General features: G+C 33.9%; 1 protein-coding gene, 1 long non-coding RNA gene and 2 other non-coding genes across 5 annotated transcripts in view; 1 reads left to right on the top strand and 3 right to left on the bottom strand.

Annotated features, from left to right (window-relative positions):
• The window catches only part of LOC105424599 (uncharacterized), a 31926-nt gene that overhangs the window by 3312 nt on the left and 5780 nt on the right, over positions 1–22834 (bottom strand). For both annotated transcript variants that reach the window (XM_089079045.1, XM_011634899.3), the window contains exons 2-4: positions 9487–10578; positions 4024–4267; positions 43–511 (exon numbers count right to left, since the gene is read on the bottom strand). In XM_089079045.1, coding sequence (XP_088935171.1) covers positions 43–511; positions 4024–4267; positions 9487–10572 — 1799 coding nt within the window. In that variant the 5' untranslated portion in view covers positions 10573–10578. The remainder of the gene's footprint in view (positions 1–42; positions 512–4023; positions 4268–9486; positions 10579–22834) is intronic.
• On the bottom strand, positions 4535–9480 carry LOC148936090 (uncharacterized). Its single transcript, XR_016139767.1, has 2 exons — positions 6121–9480; positions 4535–5788 (listed from the first exon to the last, which is right to left on the bottom strand). It is a non-coding gene; the product is annotated as an uncharacterized LOC148936090 (long non-coding RNA).
• On the bottom strand, positions 7149–7310 carry LOC112552441 (U1 spliceosomal RNA). Its single transcript, XR_003096615.1, has one exon. It is a non-coding gene; the product is annotated as a U1 spliceosomal RNA (small nuclear RNA).
• Positions 18581–18652, top strand: TRNAA-UGC (transfer RNA alanine (anticodon UGC)). The gene has a single exon. It is a non-coding gene; the product is annotated as a tRNA-Ala (tRNA).

Below are 22834 nucleotides of genomic sequence, written 5' to 3'. Positions count from 1 at the left end.
TTTACAAAACTCTACTAATAAAAAATAAAAAGAAAAACAAACCTGAAAGCATCCACATCAAGGCGATGACATTTCTGCTTACTGATGACGCAAAAACCGGCACATCCGGTGGGATCGTCGCGATCGAGGGGGTTTCTGCATATCGGCACTTCTTCGTCGACGAGAGCGACACACACCTCGCCTTCGAGGCAATCGTCGCAATATCTCGTAGCATTAATAACGTTCTGACTCGCAGCTTCCGTTTCCGCACCTGTCGAATTGCTCTCCGGCGGCGAAGTGCTCCCCGGAAATGACGGGTCACTGTTTAAAAGGGCGTCTGTGGTGAACATATCCTCGACGATCTTCACCATCATCGGCGTTAACGTCGGCGTGTCAGTCATAGCGATCGTTAGATTTGGCTCATCATTTGGAATCGCGAACGTGATCGGATCACCGGAAGTAGCGTTCTGCCCCGTCAACCGGCTTGTCGACGATTTCAGGTACTGTTGAATGATTTGGAGTTTCTCGGGCTCTGAAAAAAAAAAGAAGGCGTGAGGCGTGTCAGTTAATACAGCTGGAAAAGTATTACCGTTTCCCAGCGATGACGGAAATACGGACTAAATATAACGAAAACAGGTTTGTAAATCAAGACGTTATGAAATGCCTTTCCAGTTTCAAATATTATGCGTAAAAAAATAAAAAATCGCACTGAAATACATGAAAGAGTTTTAAAAAGTTAAAGAGTCTATTCTATCTTTCTTTTCAATTCCTTAATTTAATCATATTTTTATCTTATTTATTAAATTGACTTTTATCTAAAAAAAAAATGCTTAATTGAATGAATATATTCAGATATTTAAAATATCCTATACACACAAAAAACAATTAGAGAAAAATGAAATCAATTTTCACGTTCTCCAACTCTTCATTCTTCTTTTAATTGTTTAATTCTTGTTTTTTTTTTTGTTTTTGTTTACCTTAAGAATCAATCTGAAGCATCGACTTGTAACGTAAAAAATATTAAAAAAAAAAAATAAGAAAAAAGGATTCTTTTATATAAAATAGAGTTTTCTTGCTTATTTCGCAAATCTGGAGAATCACAGAATGGAAAATGGAAAGGAAAAACGAAGACTCTTTTTCTCAGGAGGGGGGGTTGAAAGAATGATTGAAAGAACTTCCTTTCGAATTCTCGGGATTCCAGGCATGCCAAACGTACGCGAAACGTACGGTCATTGGCTTTTGCCACTTTTCATCGCGCCTCGTACTACTTGTAGCCGCGTAGTTCAACTCGATCGACCGCGCGCGCGGGCAGATACAGACACGGCTGAAGGAAATGTTCTGTTGACCCCGCGGTTAAATTCATCTCGTTGAAGCAATTGCTACGCTTCGTCGAATTAAACCTCGGCCGTCAGCTGGCGGGATGCAGATACTTTTAATTGCCCGAACGATAAGACGACGGCGCCGGGGCGGTGGCGAGTGTATCGTTTATTCCCGGCTAATATATGATGTCCTGGCACGCAACCCCTCACATAGCAAAGTCGGAACGATGAAAATTTGCGAAATGTATCGTAAAGCTCTATATCGTAAACTGTCAATGACATATATTATTGGCATTATTTAAAGAACTTCACTTAGTAATAATAATGCAAAGCAATCCAGATAGCATATAGAGAATCTAAAAAAAAAAATAATTCGTTTTCTCCGAACTCCCCCAAATTATGAAATGTATTCTTCTCCCATCTCGTTTCTGATCTAAAAACGTTCATAAGAGTTCTACAAAATTTTACTTTTATGTTATTCAATTCTGATATCAATTCTCTTTTTCAGATACAAAAGGAAATCTCTTTTCTCTCGTCTACAAGAATTCGTAATAAAATCAAATAGCTTAATATACATAACAAATATATCTCTTAGAAATATTAGGTCTCTAAATTAATTATTATACAGAATTAAACAAAATCATACTGTCAAATACTTCATTTTATCTCCGATTTTCATATGGAACTTATCTTCTAAACATCACCGGAAAATGAGGTCAGAATGAGGTCTCTCAGAGTATTACTTCATCATTATCTCACTAGAACAAGAATCTCAAAATGTAATGCCTTTTATTCGATCCTATAATTTTTAGTTATAAGAAATAAAATTGAACCGTGTCCATCTGTCGATGGTGCTACATATACTCACAGGTGAGTGATTTTTTTCGAACTCATTACGAATAGAAAAAGAACTTCTTTCAGAGCAACTTCAATTTAACTCCATAGAAGTTAAAATGTATATTTCTACAGAATTCTTTTTCTACAGAAATACCAGATTACCAGAAAGAAATCTTTTTTGAGTTCATAACTCAATGATTATCTATGCTATTTGGGAAGAATAAAGAATTATTCTTTGTAATATGAATGAAAAAGATAATTTAAAATTAGAGAATTGCAAAAATTAAGGGAATCCTAATGAAATTTTTTACACAAAATTAAATTTTATCTTTATGAAAGAATATAAACAGCAAAGAAATGGCACAAACTTTATCTGAAGCATCTAAAGCATCAGTATATGTTTCAGCAAAACGGAAGCGAATCAATGTACAGTCAATGTGAGTGCAGATGAATTAAAGCCTCTATGATAAATCAATAAATGTTTCGATCAAGCGATTAACTTCAGACTGAATAATATTTCATTCTGACAAACATATATCAAGGGAACTATTTTATCAAACCTTCATCGAGCTACTGCTGTTACTTCACAAGCAATAAAACACGCGCGCACAATTCCAATATATCTTTTATTTCTCTTGGAAGAATTTGAAATGAATTAACAAATAATGTTAACTTTATATTTCTTTAATAGTCTTCAATTTTAAGCTAAACAATACATCATTTTCAGCATCCAAAAATCTATAATACAAACAAAAAGATACAAATCTATAGACAAATACTTTGTCTAGTTCAAATTAATTTTTTATTATAAACTAATGTAACTTTTATCTCATAAATATCCAACACAGAGAATCCAAAAAAATTCATTTTGAATCCTTGAATTATAAAATGTATTCTTCTTTCCCGTTTCTAATATAAAAACATTATTAAGATTCCATAAGATTTTGCTCGTACCAATTCTGAACTCTTTTCAGATACAAAAAAAGAATCTTTTTATATTCTATAAAAATTCACAATAAAGTCAAAATAGCTTTTAGATAGTATATACTCAACAAACATCTCTTAGAAAAATTAGATTCCTACAGTTTTTTTACACAAAACTAAATACATAATAATACTATTCTATCTATACTTCTTTACTATCATTTTTACTATCAACACTCTATCAGTTATAGTATCAAAATATTTTATTTTTATCTCGGAGACCAATTTGATTCAAAATATCATTTCATCATTTATGTTAGAACATAATTCAAATATACTCCTAATGTTATATCTTTTATTCTATCCTATATTTTTAGTTATGAAAAATAACAATTCTTTTACTCATTACAAATTCATTATGAACAGAAAAAGATTTCTTTCAGAATAACTCCGATTTAGAAATCAAAATCAATATTTTTGTGGAATCCCTTTTAAATTACCAAAAAAGAAATTTTTTTTATAACGATCATCTGTGCTATTTGAGTGAATATTATAATAAAGAAAATATATAATATACGTTCCAGAAAATTATATAGGAATAATAAATCTTTATTACTTTTCACACATTCAATGGTGGAGATTCATAAGTTCACAAAGCACAGAATTTATATATATATATATATTTTTTTTTTATATATATAATTTTATATATATAAATTATATGATCGTTATAAAAAAAATTTCTTTTTTGGTAATTTAAAAGGGATTCCACAAAAATATATATAAAAATAAAAATAAATATATATATATATATATATATATATATATAATTATACATTCGTGAATGAATAGACAGTCAAGAGGTAACGCTTGAAAAGTCCAGATTTCCTACTTAATAAATACAAAAACAAAATAATTAATATTGTTAAGAGTAAAAAAGCAAGATAAATGAGGATTTATTTACCAAAGACGATGTACAATGCGACCCCTGCGACCCCCAGCAGGATCAGCACGACGATCAGCAGGGGTACGAGTGGGCTTGAGCATCCGGACGTCTTCAAAGGACGAGCCAGGTGTAACGTCCAACCGCGACGATGCTTGTCCAGGCGTGCCGGATGCGGTGGCGGCTCGTTTCTAACGCTTCGACGTAAATTAACGCGATTCTGCGAGGTCGGGGTGTGCGTCCGCGCTGGTAGGGAATAGGCTCTCTGAAAAAAAAAGCTATAAGTATAACAAAGCCGGATGCTAAAATAGGCTGTAATCAGGAAATATTTATTTCTAGGAACGATTTCACAGATAAATGAACGAGAAACGGAGAAATGAAAATAAAAATAATAAGGGAAAGTAAAGAAATAAAAGAAAAATAATTCTTCAAGAAAAAAAGATTGAGTAAAATCGAAAGTACAGACTATGTTGTAAAGTAAAAATTTTACATTTGTCTTAATACACTTTGAGTGAAATTAAAAATTCAAATAATTTATAAAACAAAAAAGAACTTTTTATGTATAATAAGATATAGGTAATTAGATTATATCATCGGAAGATTTCTATACTTTTTCCTTCACCTCTTTGATCTTTTACATTTATCGATCTTTTACATACATCGAAAAGAATAACGGCTCAAAAACAAGAGGGGCGACTATCATGATTTTAAGGAACTCTGGCCTATTGTAATGTGTTTTCGTAATTTTTGCTGACGCATCGCTCAGTGATGACGATGAGCGTCGCCGTCCGTCGCGTTCACGTCGGGCTATAGATAGATATCTTCCACTTCCGTTCCGTTTTGTTTCTTTACGTCGGTGCAGCGCCAGACAGCGGCCGTTTTCTTCTTCTCTTGAGGCTGTCAGCTCTTTTGAATCTCTCGTGTGAGCTGGGAAATCGCGGACGAACTGCCTCAGCGAACCACGAATATGATCTCGTGGTACCAAAACGCACTCGGTCAGTTTCTTCCTCTTATATACTTGTGTTTTAGTACTTTATTTACCACCCACTCTAATCACTGGTTCACGATCTATATTTGATCTCGCCAACCAAAACTTTTGATCAAAATACGCACGGATATCCGGTGAATATTCTTGGATATTCATTAGCCTGTCCAAATACATTGCGACAAACAAATCTGCCTCTAAAAATTATTTATGCGTAATATTTATGCGTTATATATATATATATATATATATATATATATATATATATATATATATATATATATTATTGCTGCAATTACCATTATCTAAAAATTTTTGTATAAAAATATTTTGTATTATGATGCATATTACTCGCTGAATATTCGGACAACGAATAAATATAATACAAGATAATAAATATAAAATACATTAAAAACATTACGGATTACTTTAATATTTTTATTGAGATTTCATATGAGAGCACTAAGCTCTAATTTGTGTTTTATTTATAACAACGATGATAACTTAAGCTGTAATTATGCTTTCCATGGTTTCTCAGCTATCGTTAAAGTGTCTGGACAGTAGTCCCGAATTATCCAGAAAGCATAACATAAGTTGAAAGATACTTGAAATAAAGTCACGTCTGCAGATAGACTTATATTTAGCTTTTGAATAATCCTGATATTTACTTTCTCAAATATCTTTTTTCTTTAGTAAAATCTTTGAACGCAATGCTATAACAAACCTGTAAAATGTTCATTTACTAAAATATTCACTAAAATATCAAATTCACTAAAATATATCGAATGTCAATAATATCATCTGTAAACAAATAATAAAATACATATGAGAGATACATTGTGATAATTGTGTATTATAATTGTGTATTGTGATTAATTGCATTAATACTTATTATAAAAAATTAATTACGTATAAAATAAATAATTACATGTAGAGATATATGAGATGTATTATTTCGTGTAGAAAAAAATCCTAATTATTACCATCTAGTAAGGTATTTTTAAATAAGTAAATTTATTATCTTAAAATAATTATTCGTACAGTTTTATCATCATATTGAAATGTGAATACTGTTTTTCACACACGATTTTTGATTACATAATTTTTTTTACAATTTAACGACAAAACTTCACCTGCATTTGAAGTTGTTCGATTCTCGATCACCACTAATTGGAAATAACACATTTATGCGCACGATAGAAAAACGCGAGAACTGTAACAATGAATATTACGCTCCGCCGCGGAATGTCAAAGATGCTGATCGACCGCTCCTGTCACGAAGCTCTAAAAGCCAGGCTTTTTTTTCTCTCTTCCACGCTCGGTCATGCGTATGCTCTTTAACACGCGCACGTGCACGTGTGCAGTGGTGACGTAACAACATCGCTCGTTGTGTTTCGCGTTCGTCATGTGCGCTCATTTTCGCACAGTAGGCGAACTGCCACGAAACAATAAACGAAACTAGCAAAACTGAAGGGTGCACAATAACTGGTTATCTAATCCTGCCTTTTAAAAAACTTGTGTGAAATATCTCGACTAATTTCATATATGTATACTACCTAACTTTAGAAAAAATTTTTTAATATAAATCTTGGCAGAATGAAAATATTATGTAATATTATTTCCTTGTACGTTATTGTCATAAAGTAAATCGATACAAACTATAAAAACTATAAAAAGTTCAAATAAAATTTTAAAATTGATCGACAGTTTTTTTTTTGAGTTTCATTCCAAAAATATATTGATATTTATTAATTATAGTTCTATAATATTAAGAGACGTGATATATTACAATATAGAAAATTACATTCGTATAAGTAGTTTTTATATATTTAACTATATTTATTTTTTTTATCTAAAAAAGATGACGATATTCGGTCACGTTACTTTTTTTCATGCAATGACAAAAATTATGTGTGAATTGTCATCATAATATTTTTGGACTGGTTATTTATAGTCGATTCTTATTTTATTAAGATTGTCTAAAGTAATATTTTTAAATGCTAATGCGGATCTGTGATCGATCGAGTAAGTTCTGTGAAGACGAATACTTAAATAATATAAGATTCGACTATGCCGGCTTATTCTTATAATATTTGAAACTTTAGCTTTAAACTAAAAGTTCAAACCTTTAGAAGAAATATCATGTTTGTATCGAATTTCTCCGGGACAGCGCGAACGCAGTCCCGACTACCAAAAATTATACGCCCGAGATACCCACTTTAGGGGTATTCGCAAGGGTCAGCTCAACCGTAGTGCAATGGAAGAGCCTCGCCCTGGAGGAACCGCCTTCCTGATCACGGTAGCCTCTGCGCCAGGTAAGTATGCTTTTACCTCCGCGCAGCCCTTTAATATTGGTTTCTATGTGGATTTTAAATACGAGAAACTCATGCGTAAACGCGCCACGTAGTGACCATGTACGTAACTAAACGCCTTTCTGCCAGTCGTTAAATCGAAACTAGTCGGACAGAAGCGACTTTCCCCGACTCGTCTCTCCGTGCCTAGCAATAATTCTAAATGTATTCTCGTGTCATTATATCACGTTACGTCTAACATCGAGAGCATTATTTCTGAAATAATTAACATAGGAAAAATATAATAGATATTTTCTGTCTGAGTCTTATTGTTTCTCTCCTATGAACTTATCGATTAATTAATTTGCCGAACGTAAAATTCTACCGCTACTTTTCATACTGTTGCAATATATAACCATATATAATTTTCATATCGTTCTTATATAACAATGGTACTTTTAATTTTTATTCTTATTTTTACTTTTAAAATTTTGAATTTATATGTGTATATTTTATTTAGCATTATCTAAATATCGTAAAAGAAATTTGTAGTCTTATCATCGCAAATTAAAAAATGACATTTTCTTATCTTTTTACGAAGTCAAAATAGTCAAAATAATCAACGAAGATAAAATAATATAAAATATTACTTAAGAATTTTTAATTATTAAATTAAATATTTCTTAATAATAATTCATATTTTAAACATGTTTCTTTAGTTTAGATGCAAAATTATTATTTCGTAATATTTAAATTAATATATTCACATAATATCTCACAATGTACATATACGGAATATGCATGAATAAGACTTCATTTAAATTTAACGTGTCAAAATTTAGAAGGTTGTAAAAATTAAAAGAATTGAAATTACATAAAAGTAATTATTGTCTTGAACTCGAGGTATGCGGACGCTCTTTGCGATATGCTATTTTAGCGAAATTTATGTTGCTCTCTTTCGTGTTTTTTCTGTCTTTTATTGTGAACTGTGTCTATTTGATGAATGACAACTATTTTAGTGATTATTCTTTCTTTTTATTTCATATGAAAGATTTAAAGGTACTATCTCACATTTAAAATTTATTTAATAATTAATAATTTCATTTATTCAATTGACATGATTGATATATTATCATTATTATTATTTGGCTCATTGATTGAATTCAGAGATATTATAATTCAGAGATGTATTCCTTACTTTTTTGTATCACTGAAGATGACTCAAATTCAAGTCGAAATATTTGGAACTTTTATTAATAAACTGAATTAAAATTAAACATATAGTTTACACTCCGTTTAGCGCTAATTCTTAGCCTAATCTTAGCCTTGTTGCCTATTGTTGCCTATTATTATAATATCGAGAATCTTTTTTGTTAATATTCTAACACATAAAAGTAACATTAGGTTAATATATAATTAACATATTTAATTAGATACGTACAACGATTCCAAAATTATTATATACAAAAGAGAAAAAAGGAAAAATACATAAAATTTAAGAAGACAGTACCGACATGAGTTCGCAATGAGCGCAATCACAAGAATCATGAATATATTTTAACTTAGATTTTAAATAGAAAGATCTTATGATTTTAAATAGAAAGATCATACTACAATCTTATTCGCCCCAAGTATAGAGAGAGAGAGAGAGAGAGAGAGAGAGAGAGAGAGATTTTTGTAAATTACATAATAACAATTTATCAGACTGGCAACAAATCAAAAGATTTAACATGTATCAGGAGACTTAACGTAATGCGGAGTTCGGTGAAGACTGGGTCGTATCTCAATCCTCCTCGAGGATATGTCATTTTGTATTAAATATGTCATTTTGTAATAAATTCACTAGTGGGTTGTTGTATTTTGTCCAACTATTCAATACTATTCAGGAGAAAGCTCGAGCCCAATTAATTTTTTTTCAAAGTTACACAGCCTCTTTCCTTCTTACCTTTTCACACTATATATCTCGTTCTATCCCTTTCTCTCTCCTCATTCCTACCCTTACTCCTACCCATTATTCGCTATTTGCTAACAGCTGTCTTTACAAATTAATTGCTATATAATTTTCATCTCTTCAATTAAAAAAAAAAATGTCTAAAAAAATCTTTTAAGAAGTTATAATACATCGATCTATAAATTTTACAATAATATTTAAAAAAAAGAGATTAAGTAAAAGCAATTCAATGCTCGTAGTGACGCAGCATAACTCACCTGAAAATGATTTTGATCCTTGACATCAGTATAGAATATTTGCGATTCTTTGCCATACCAACGGTCTTGCGAGTAGATTGAGTTAATCCTCATATCAGTCTCATTTTCCGGGACTCCCATCAATATCTTGCTTTGAGCACTTTCTGTCACTTGGCTCAACATCTTATCATTTTCGATGTTCAGCAGGAACCTAGCTGGATTGCCCGATGTATGCACTCCATATTCGGAAGCGGCAAAAGAGGTCAAGGAATTTCTCCTAGCGCCGATATCCCGAAGACTCGTTCTATTCACAATCGGATAGATTTTTACATTCTGCGATCTTAAAAGCGAATCCCGAAACAAGAGAGTGGACGCATCCGAGTCCTTGCTCTGATGAGTGTTTCCAATCTCTTTAAGGATCGCATCCTTGCTATCAGTCAACTCCTCTAGCTTCTCGCAGGATCCCGCGCTAGCCAATTTACTCCTGCAGTGTTTGCAATCTTTCTTCTTACGTCTGCGATTCGGTCTGCGATCGGACCGCGTCACCGAGGTGTCTCGCGACGAATGCTCATTCGCTCGAGGTGACGAAAATACGTTCTCTGGGACATCCTCGGAGAGAGAAGATGCTGAAAGATCGTGAGGTTTCTTGGTGACTCCCTCAGGATCATCTTCATTCGTCGTGGATGTCACTCGCGACGAGATAATCTCACTATCGATCTGATCCGTACTGATTTCAATCGAAGAAGACAATGCCGAACTTTGTTGGAAAGATCTCGCTCGAAGTTGATCGATCGCGGAGGACGGTGGCTTGTCGATCCAAGCCTGTTTGGTGAAATCGATCGATCGACGATCTTTAATCTCGCGAATATCTCGAGACTCGTCGGGGCAAGCCGTCTGCTCGGGAAGCTCGTAAGTGTCAATATCCAGGCTAATCGAGATGTCCTCGTACACGTGACCTTCAGGATGCGTTGGGATCTTCGCAACGACGGGATCACCGATCACATCGATCGCATCCACGCGAAGCTGCCGATCGTGATGATGAGGCTCGAGTACGGACTGCTCTGCTTCTACGCGCGATTGGTCCTCCTCGTAACCCTGGTTCTCCATCTGAAGCTAAGAAAGTGCAATTGTGAAAACTTTAATTCTTAATTTGTTAAATATTGTAAAAATATCAATAATGCTCGAAAAGTTCCCGCTTTTGATTTAACATTATGGAATCAACTGCACAATGATTAATTTATTAAAAAGATATCAGGACGAGTTAACTAGATCGTATATGAGACTGGAATCTTTAATGTGTGTTGTTTATAGAATAATAAGCATTGCACGTAGCCAACGTGTATTATCATTGCACGAAACAAGCCAAAGAGTGAAAATAATATTTTCTATCCATTGTAAAAATAAGATTGTGTGTCTATTTTATCTTTGATTAATGCTCTTCCTTAGAAATACACGCATATTATATCCTTTACGCATCTTTTATTTGGGTCGTGGCTATAAAAATATCCACGAGGCACGTGTAACTCGTAACGAACAACGAAAGAAAGCGAGGGAAAAGACGGAGGGACGAAGTTACGAGGGGGAGTATGAATTGAGTGTCTCGTTGAGAAGCATCCTCGCGATTGTCGCAATTATCACAACTTGACTCTCCGATTGATCCCTGCCGGACTCATGACGTCATTTGAGAATGTGCTTGTGGGACCGTTCGTCTCGCCTTAATTTGTCCGTGATACGTACAGTGATACGCTTAGATTTCCGCAATCTCGCACGTGCCGTACTTTCCCATTACGATCGAAGATAACCGAGTCAGCTATTCCTTTTGCCCTCCAACGCGGCCCATTTCCATCTCCATAAATAAGATTTCCTCTCAATAAATAAGATTTTAAGAATAAGATTATTACACGTGCCATGTCGGTAATTTTCCAAGTAAAAATTTTTTAAATTATAATTATAAATAAAGCAAATAAATAACGAAGATATATATAATACATTCATTTTATTAATGTGTCGTAATAATTTCCTTAGTTTGAAATATCTACTTGTTAATTAATTTAACACGCATATTTTTTAATGAGAAACAAATTATTCAGTTTTATTTGCAATTTAGTACCAAGATACGAAAATTATCTGTGTCTTTTCACGCGTGATTAATTTTTGTGATGATTTTTGACTTTCGTTAAATTTTCCTTCTCGATCCTTCTCATTAATGCCGAAGCATTCCACGTTCGCGTTTCGATGATGAGCGGTGAGCGTTCAGCTGCAAAGGGTGCATTCGCGAGGTCTACGCGGCACAAAGGACCTATTCACTAATAAATACAATTAGCGCGTCACCGCGCGCACGAGATTATTCAGTTGCGCCAGCAATTCCCGACATTCCCATTAGATTAATTCCGATCGGCTGTCGCCATCAGGAAACCAATCGCTGCGATCCGATTAATTCCGCGCTGATTCAGTCGCCACGCGCGTTCTTGCGTTCGCGATGACGCATCCAGGAAACGCGGCATGGAGCTTTTATCCGCGCGCGATGCCGCAACTCGTATACTTTTCGCGAGGGAGACGTCATCGTCGAGCGACGCGAACGTGAAAATTTTAATAAGCGGAGGACACACGCGAACGTGGCCATACATTATTCACGATTCACGTCGCGGGCTCTCGCGAACATTCGAAATGACCGCGGACAATTCCCATGAGAACGCGTTTGATTCCCTTCAGAGTACGAAACATTCTCCGACCGATCATAATTTTTCTCTAAAGTAGATACCTCCTGCACAATTAAATAGAAGTGCATTGCAAACAATATTGACAATTTAATAAGTCATTCATATCAAAATTTTTGTTAATTATTTGGAAAAATAAAAAAACTTTACCATCTGTTGTACAAAATTCCTCTTGATCATTGAAAAGTTAAGCTTTTTTCAAACTCACATTTCTTAGCAAAGATAAACTGTATAGACAACTTTTACTCCGAGGCTTCTCTCTCACAATAATAATAATTACAATAATAATACAATAAATACAACAACAATAATAATTCTCTTGAGTATCTTTTAATATATCTACTTGTTAACTGATTCAATACTTTTTGTATTTACGCACGCAACAAAAAATAATTTATCCGCTTTTTGCATGGTTAGTAGATAAATGCACGTGAGATAAATGCAAACATATATAAATGGTAAGCATACATCACATAGACAAAGCACGTAGACTAATTTTAAAGTCTACGACCCAGTTTGCTTACATATCACATATTTCGAACAGTCACATCAAAGTACCGTCGATCCTCAACGCGCCAACGTGATACAGTGGTTATTTTTAATTCTTTCTCGATTTTTCCCATGTGAAAATGTTTTCTTAGACGCACATATCTTTCTTCTCTCCTTTAATTAATTGATTTATTTTATTTATTAACAAATTATATATCTCAATGACTCTTGAAAATTACAATAAAATTGCAAATTAGAAGGCAATAAGAGTCAAACGCGCTTATTGGTACGTGGTAATTTATTAAAGATAATAATTCAAATATATAATTCCGAGATAAAAATTCTTAATATAAAATCAAATATAACAGAAGTTCGAACGTTTTCGATGGCTCTATATTGAGCCATTTTCAGCGAGAATAAAAAAGTTGAATAAAACTCGGGATATTACATTAGAAATATAATATACCGTGGCGATTGATGTTATGTGCCTATGTGGCAACAGTCAGTTGCAGACTTATATGATGGTGGATGCTAACAGCGGTTTCCAGGTAGCATAAGACCAATCAACAGATTACCTAAGTGTGAGTATAATTTAGTCATAACTTGTAAAGAATCAGAAGTGAGATTAAAAGTAACATTGATTGACACAACTCACCACACAGGCACATGTCCGATCATTTTGTCAAACACTCAGGAGTCAAATTGCAGACATATTATATATAAAAAAAAAAGTCGGCACAACGACATAACAGTGCCGAATTAAAGGCACATATGATCACCACGAATCAAGTCGGTAAAATGACAGAATGATTAAAAAACAATTATAAAGTATTATAAAATAAATATAATACGTCAATCACAAACAAGGACAAACAACGATAAGAAAATATTTACAATTTATTTATGATCGAGGTGTAAGAATTCTGTATCTTTTTGTAGGTTGAGGTTGTTTACTTGATTTTTAATGTATAGCATTTCCGCGACAAGTCTATTCCTTAGAAAACGCTTCTTATCCAGAATCTTGATATTCTCTCCCAATTAAATTCATGATTATATCGCAACCTGTAATGACAGAAGAAATGGCAGTGTTTCTGTTAATGTGATTTCAGTGTTCAGAAATCCTTATTTTTAATTGTCGAGATGTCTGTCCCACGTAAAATGCGTTGCAGTTCTCACAAGAGATTTTGTAAACTACATTTTTATTTTGTGTAGTTGGAAGAGGATCTTTTATTTTATTTATATTCAACACAAAAAAACAAAAAAATTCCTCCGCGATCTTCAAAAATTGCAAAATGCGTCACACATGCACATCTTATTGTCCTTAGAATCGATGCAAATGACACAGTTCGCGATCTTCACGTTTTACGTTTTATCTTTTATTCAATGTAAATAAGAAAGAACCCCTTCTTTTTAACCTGCGTTTCCTGCGATAGACATTCAATGAACTATCATTAAAATCATTATATACAATTGCAACTTTCTTGCTTGCCAAGTATACTTTTTTGAACCGCGAACGTGAATTCCCCACTCTCTCTCTCCTAACTTATAAATCATTTTTTTTGCATGAGAAAATATCGTGTACACACTGTATTAATTATATGATGATCATAATTGGCAGTCGGCATAAATTAACATCTAATTACGCGAAGAAATATCGTTGTTTTTTTCTTAAGTTCTCTCTCTCTCTCTCTCTCTCTCTCTCTCTCTCTCTCTCTCTCTCTCTCTCTCTCTCTCTAACTTTTATTATTTTAATAATTTTCATTAATTTATGTTTAAGAAATAGAAATTTGAATAGAAATTTGAAAAACGCTATCTGTTATAAATTCTTAACTTAAATTTAAACACAATAAAAGATGTAAAATTATAATTCGATTAAATTAAAAGACAGAATTAAATTTAATTCAGCGAATAAAGCAAGATTGGTTCTAAACTGCAGACGGCAAAAGATATAAAACAATTCTGGAGCATTCTATGTGTATCTCCGTGGAAAGGAATGTATGCCACTTTCACTATATCGCAACATATATTTATGACATGATGATGTTACTTTAAGCCACATTGTGCGTCAACAAACGGATAATTACGGGATATTAAGAATAATCACTGTTAGGGCAGCTTGCCCGTTCACTCGAGAGGGATTCGAATAAACGTTGTGCGTTTACACATAGCACTATTGTTATTCGCAGCGCATGCATGAAGGACGAAACGGAAGCAGGGTCGCTCTTCTCACTCTCTTTTTGTCCGGTCGCGACTCCGGAAGTTACCAGGTGCATCCCGTGCTATGAAAAACTCGCACGTTGCTATATAGGAGCACCGATAATTAAGATGTATCCAGCCATCTAATTTTCGTGCTTCTCTGCACGAAAAAAGGAAAACAGGTGCAGCCCATTTCATTCAAGGCTCGAGATCTTCAAAAACTTTGAAGATAAAAAAAATAACAGTCGAGAAGGCAAACGTTTAAAATTAATTCAATCATCTTTGGAATGAAAATACTTTCGCCTGTATCATCTTCTTCGATGTTCGATAAGATTTGAGATGTGCATTCATTAAGAAAAGAGCAAGAGAGAGAGAGAGAGAGAGAGAGAGAGAGAGAGAGAGAGAGAGAGAGAGAGAAGGCAGTTTGAAACAAAACATTACAAAACAATGACGGACCATCGTATATAATCAACATGTTCAACAGTAAGACATGGCATGCTTCGATAATGGACGCTAGAAGGAGCGTTCGGTAAAAATCGAATTCAAGCAGATGGACCATCTATGAAAGCCCATTGATTAATGAGAGACGTACATTATAATTTACAGGTCATAATGAGTGATATTATCAATAAACGAGTAGCACACAGCGCCAAGGCCCATAGCGGTTCTGCATCGCAGAAGGTCTGCAGGCGCCGATCAGTCGCTCGTACTAATGGTTAATTACTTCTCATGTACGCTTATAAGGATGCCGTCTCTCCTTACGTCAAGTGGTGTCCAATTTATCTCGCGGAACGAGTTAAACGATCAGCGAAGAAATGCTTCTGCCCGACGCGGCCGGCGAGAAGCCGTCATTTTCCCGTCGACCGCTTTTTTCCGGATCAACGATCACGAATGATCATCGTAATGTCAATTTCAATTTCTGCAGATCGTTGAGCCGATGCGATATCTCGTGAGAGTCTAAGAACATCCAGAAAGGAACAAACTATTGACAGAATAATATTTATTTATTTTAAACAAGACAGATAACTGCCTTCTAAATAATTGAAATATAAAATGAAAATATAAGATGTTAAATATTTGAATAACAACAAACTTTTAAAAACTCATTCTAAATAAAGAAATTCGCAATCACTTTCACTTGAAATGAGAAATATTATAATAAGTTATTATAATAATTTAATAATTATTATAATAGTTAATAAGTTAATAAGTTATTATTATAACATTTAAAAAAGTTTATTAAAAGATTATATCTTTTCAGAGAAATATAAATATATTTGTATATTCGAACAAAATTTGTAGTTAATTCGTTAAAACTATTAATAATTTTAAAATTTCCATTAATACTTTGCTCTTCGAAAAAACTTTTTCCTTTTTGCTATCAAAAATAGTCAATATCTATGCTTTGTATTAAGCAAAAAAAATTTGCGTAACAAACCGATCCAATTTCAATTCCAAATTTTTCGCGAATCCTCGCGGTTTAAATTACTTCCGGTTCAATGTTTAACGTAATTGGATCGGTCAGCGATCAATTAGGAACTACTCATTGCAACGAGTACACGTGCCGCGTCACGTTCGAGTGCTAGAAAGTTTTGCGTAGGAGCAACTTAGTATTAAGGGTCGTTTTGCGAGCGTGAGACTTAGAGCCAAATACCCTTATAATCGTGATCAGTTTGTAATTGTGTGCGTAACATGGGCGTCGAATAGTAGTTATAAAAATAGAAACAAATATTTTATATCTATGTACAATTAACTGCAGAAAATGTATTTATGTTGCAAATATGTAAAAATAATAATAAACTCTTTTTTATACTTCATATTATATTTATATTTCTCATAAATCCTTTAATTTGTCAAAAATTATTAAAAAAAATATACAAAAGATTTTTTGTAAAAATAATAATTCATTATATTATTAAATATAATTATAATATAATATAATATAATATAATGTAATATAATATAATATAATGTAATATAATATAATATAATGTAATATAATATAATATAATATAATATAATATTAAGAAATTAAAATTAATATTAGTACTTAAAAATTAATATTTAACGTTTTAGATTCAGTCACAATTGTGCTTCTCCGAAATAAGTCGAAAAGAACTATATTAGTGAATTTCTATGAGAAATTTTGCTGGCGCCGTTGCACATAAACCTGGTTATTGGTCGCACGTGTCACGCCATATGCCGTTTTCACCCCGTGACTACGTACCGGCGTTACGCACTGATCGTCATTACAGAGGGCCAAAGAGATAATTAATCGTAAGCTTCGGCCTTGGTATACTTACGTACATACGTAGAGCACGACATTACGTTCCCCTTCTAATGAATTTATTTGCCAATACTAGATACGTGCAAATAAAACCAGACGATGTGTGATGAGTTTGATCAGTGCTTAGACATTATTTGCCAAAGCGAGCCAAATGTTATATTGTCAGATCAGAAGTCTAGCTCTTCTAACTCGGCAAATTGGCAACACATAATAATTAACAAAGACATGATTCAATAATCTCATGCGTCTTCAATCAAGATATAACTTGGTGATACAACAGTATTACATCGAGAGCGTTCATCATTCTCGTAAATAATGTTACTTTGGTGTAAGAAATCTTCTCTTGGAAAAAAGTATCGAAATAAATCACAGCATTCGTCGCGAGTTTTCAATTTTTGATATTTGTGATATTTTCGTTAGATACACACGCGCATATGTAACTTGCCATTTACGTAAATGGCATGTACGGCAAAGGCAATGTTTAACATAGTCTAGCTTATAGTTCAGCAGCGAATAACAGAGGAAGAAAGAAAGAAAACTGTTGAACGTGCCCCGCGGACAGCCGGGCATCCGCCTGTGCCGGAACTTGGCTCGATCGCCTTGTGAACGAAAGCGCAAAGAGTGAGTCACACCCCCCCTCGGAATTATCGTGCGACGCGCATTATTCTGAGATTCTTCGGAAACGATATAGAACGACCCGGTGCCGCTACATCGAAAAAACAACAATGGTGCATTATGCGAGAGTACTCCGGTCCGCCCTGGTGCAACTATAAGGCCCTCCGAGTTCCTTTGAGTCTCCATAATCCATGTATGCTCTCTATAATCGCGAATCTGCTTTTTATGAGATCAAGAAGAGATGAATAGTTATACGAATTGATCTTGGAAAATTATCCTAAGATCGTGTGAAGAATGCACCGCAAAACTGTCGGTGTCAAAAAACTCCAAAATTTTGATTGAAAATATAATTATTTTCTATTTCTTTTGATTATAAATTGTATTAATTATTTTGTAACCATACTGATAATGTTATAATATTTTCATTATTAGTTTTTTATTAGTTTTTCTTTAAATTTCTTTAATATTAAATACATAAGTAAAGAGCTTCCTCCTTTGCACTAGGATTCCTTACCTTTATATTAGAACTGTCTAGAAGACAATAGTAATATTATATTGACATGACTTGGACAATGAAAAATAGCATTAATCGCAAAAATGATAAAAATCTCAATATCACGCCGCTATTAATTTGCTATTTTAATCAGTATATCTTGATTAAAAATATTAAAATATCAATAAATTTTATAAAAATCAATCAGAAATTAAGCAAATTTTTGTTATCTGTATAAACAATCAATTATTTGATTCTAAATTCTATTTTAATAAAGACGGTAACAGTAATTACAATTAAAAGAAAGTATTCTTGTCAGGGGATGTAGCTCAGTGGTAGAGCGTTCGCTTTGCATGTGAAAGGCCCCGGGTTCGATCCCCGGCATCTCCATTTTTTTTTCTTTTCCTAATTATCAATAAACAATATGATTATATAATTGGTCATCAATAACACAATTTTAATAAATTTCACAAATGAGAATTTCTTGTTTATTAATTTTTTTTGATAAATTTTTTTTCTCGTTGATTATATGGAGTTTAACTTTTCCTTAACATAAATCTGATGAAAGAGAGATATTATTACTTCTTATTGTTTATTATTCAATATCTTTTTATACTTTTTTTTTATATATCTTCGTGATATCTTTCAAATATATTTTTTCGCCAAGAATATTCTTAAAAGTGCGTATAAAGATATTTTTAAAGTTAAATGAAAAAAATTTCATTCATCCATTTATTTGAATACATTTACCTATGAAATTTAAGATAAGATAAGATAAGAAATTTAATTCAAGATCTTTGGACTTTCAGTCATTTATAATGCATAATTTTTTCTAATGATTATTTATTTGTAAATTATTGTTAGTATACAATTATAGCATTATTTACATTGTATATATTTCGCAGTACAATAGATATTATTCGTATGATCATATAAATTTTTTGAGAGATTTTCAAATACATGCTTTTAAGCGTAACTTTCGGAAAATGAAAGAATTCTAATCCGCTTTTATATTAATTTATGAAATACTGTTTTTACTGATTGCTTTCAAAATGCAATCAGTAAAAACAGTATTTCATAAATTAATATAAAAGCGGATTAGAATTCTTTCATTTTCCGAAAGTTACGCTTATGCATATACACGAAGAAAAAAAATATTTGCTAACGCTGCATGTTTTGTGCTGTCGTAGCATTGTAAAACAATATGCAGACAACTAAAAAGTTTGTTAAGAATGTTAATTGTCCTTGCTGATAATAATTTTGCTAAGCCTGCATTATTACATTACAGCAACATTATTACATATCACGTAAAATGTATTAATTAAGAACAGACTCTATTTAGCCGATTTACTTTAACAATGAATGCATTCTATAAATTTACAATTTGCAAATTTATTTGTTAAGACAAATCAAATAATTTATAGAGAAGTTTATAGAGAAGTTTGATTGCTTTTATATTAAACAAACAGTAGCAATCGATTTTGCTACGGCAGCAAAATCTTTTCTCTCTGCGTACATTTTTTCATGCGCCTCGGTATTACAATGTTGATGCTATCATTGACTAAATACCATCATTATGCACGTACTTTTTTTCTCTTGAATCGTCTTGTGTTTTGCTTAAAGAAGAACGGAGACAGATAGGAAATGGCGTGGGAGAGAGAAGTGGGACGGGAGGAGAGAGAGAGAGCAGGCTACTTAACAGAACGAATCTCGAAGGCCTGGGTGGGTTCGGCATGTGGCTTATTATATCCGCTAATAAGCGCAGTATATCGCGTCGATTATCCGCTAAGTATAGGGTCCAAACCAAAGGGCTATCGGCATCGGCCGTTGGGCCGATGACTGCACGTCACTGGCATGCATACAGCCGTAATTCATACACGGTTGGCTATATAATGGCCGTGTTGCTGCCCGTCTACGTATATATTTCTGGCCACTCGCCCCGCGAGTGCGAGCAAGACGAATAAATCATAAAATTTATAACTTGCGTCCCCGAAAAAAAGAAAAAAATTGCAGTGCGGAACCGAACGGCTAGAGACGAGAGAGTTCGTGCTTGCGCGCGAACGAGGCCAACGGGGAAAACGCGAGTCCCCTTAGAATCTGATCTTCTCATTTTTAAGCCGTGGGGTGGCTTAAACGGACGTTTACTCAGCCTTCTCCCATAAAAAAAAAAAAGAACGCAAACTTCAGTCACGAAGATTCGAAAACTCGCGAGCTTCGAAAGCTCATAATAGCTTCGGATATAACAAACATCTTCTTTTAATTTTTCAACACGGAAAGTGCCTAAAATTAAAACTCAACTGGGAACTTTCAATCCAACGTAAAGCGTATATTCCAAGATTAAAATCGCATTGTGAAAAAAATTTTGGAAAACAAGTAGCGCTAAAACAGATCCGATACGTCATTGAACATAACATAAACATAAACAGAGTTGCAACGATTATCGGGTGATTAAGCGGAGATTTAAACGGAAACAGATGCCCACGACGTCTGTATACTTTAAGCGTATCCGGTCAACGTGCTCGATATCAACGCTTATCGGTTGCACGTTGCGGAACGTGCCTTGGTGCATCGAGCCTAATACTAATTTTAACATTTAGCCTTATTTTCATTCCAACGCATCCTGCATCCTCCATAATTGATTTTCTAATATTTGCCTTTGTCGATTTCTCCTAAACGCAATATTTGATTTCATAACAAATATATGCCTTTCAGAAATCAAATCGATCAATTTTTTCTCCTTATAAATTTTCTAATTTTAATAAAGCATATCGTTAATTTTTCCCATTGTTTACTTTACGAAGTTTAGAGTGTGGCTTTTGAGAAACGTATATAAGACAGTCCATTCTATGAAGTGCCAAAAAGTACCTGCTGTTATTTATTTTCGCCTTGACATTTCGTTCCGTGGTCCAAAAATAGACGATAAAACGAAGTTTAACGGTGTTTAACTTCCGACTTGCACATTCCTAGCTGAGTCGCGGAAGTATATGATAATATGCTATCGAAGGGCACAATGCGTCCCGATTTCATTTAGCTCGCATGCGGACGTCTCGTAAAACTGGAACGTATTCGGACAGAGCGGGAAGAGTCCCGCGGTCTCTTCGGTCGAGCGTTTTTCCATTACCGCGAGGTCGCAGGCCGCCGACGTTTGCCGGTGACGCGGAATTCTTATGCAAATAGCAGGGCATCCCGAGCTTCACTCGGAAAAGGTAACCACGGCCGTGCGGCCGACGCACAAAGGGATCGAAACAAACGTGCCGGCCAGCTGACAATGCCACGGAAGAAAAGACCGGGCGGTCGTTACGCTCGGCCGCGCTTACGGCGGTTTTTATTTACACCTGGCGCGTATTGCCCTGCACTTTACCGTCGACGGCGCCCACGCGTTCATCGGGACGTGTCCATCTCCAACGGTCTATCACCTGAGAACTGTCATACGACATTTCTGACTTATATATTCAAAACGTGTTTTCTCTCGCGAGATATGAAATATCGAACCGGTGACTTCCACCGGTTAGCCACATTTTCATTTTCGGTGCTAAGAGATATTATTTATTTTTTTATTATTATTGTATTATTTTTATATTATTTATATTATTTATTAAAATGCGATCAATTATGTTATAATAATTATCAAAATTAAATCAACTAAAGATGTATTTATGTTATAATAGTTGTATATAATCGTTTCCATTAATTTGAAAAAGGACAATGTCGTGCTTCTAGCTTGGCTTAGACTTATCTAGACGACTGTTTCTTTCAACGTATACATCATCATTTTTATTAGAATTTTAGTTTGGAAACTTTAATCTTTAAATCCTTTACATTGTAGTGACCAAAGATATAGCAATCGAATCAAAGTTGATTCACGATGATCGTATGCATTATATCGCAGCGCGATGTTACGCTTCAAGCGGATTCGGTAATTCCGGCAATTAGCAAGTTCGGTGAGTCGAGGTCAATGAAGCGAGATCGATTATTCCACCGCAACCGCCAAGGATATACCCTTTTTAATTCGATGATTCGGCCGACCAAAATGCCTGCAGCCAGACGTGCCGTAGCTATATACTACAGGCAATTTTAACGGGCGCGATATAAATAGGAGTCACCGCCGGTCGGCCGAATCCGGGAAAAGATCGCCGTGAACAAAACAGCGCGGAAGTGCGGAATACACAAACGCCGTTCCCGCAATATGTTATTTCAACCCCAAAATATATTCTACCACGGATGAATTCACCTGGCGACTAACTTTATTTTATGATAACATGATTATGGCAAACAAAATTTCTAATATGGTTAACTGACTGTAATAAAACCCGAATCAAGTAATCCTCTCATCAGTTTGATTGGAGCATTGCTATTACCGAAATTTTTTGCATATGTTATAGAGCTTCTGGCTCTAATTTTTGTGTAAAACTTTAAAACATGGCCTGTAAATCTCGAAAGTATTTATATAAAGAGTTCCATATCTGTTATATTATTTTATTACCTATTTTATCATAATCATTGGATGGATTGAATATGAATTTAATGGTTTCTTATTAAGTGCCAAAAGTGGACAAAATCTTTCTTTTTTAT

Source organism: Pogonomyrmex barbatus, unplaced genomic scaffold (assembly GCF_055798465.1).
Source record: "Pogonomyrmex barbatus isolate J1 unplaced genomic scaffold, ASM5579846v1 scaffold3, whole genome shotgun sequence".
Lineage (NCBI taxonomy): Eukaryota > Metazoa > Arthropoda > Insecta > Hymenoptera > Formicidae > Pogonomyrmex > Pogonomyrmex barbatus.
Note: the sequence above shows the minus strand (reverse complement) of the source record. Positions and strands in the feature narration are given on the sequence as shown.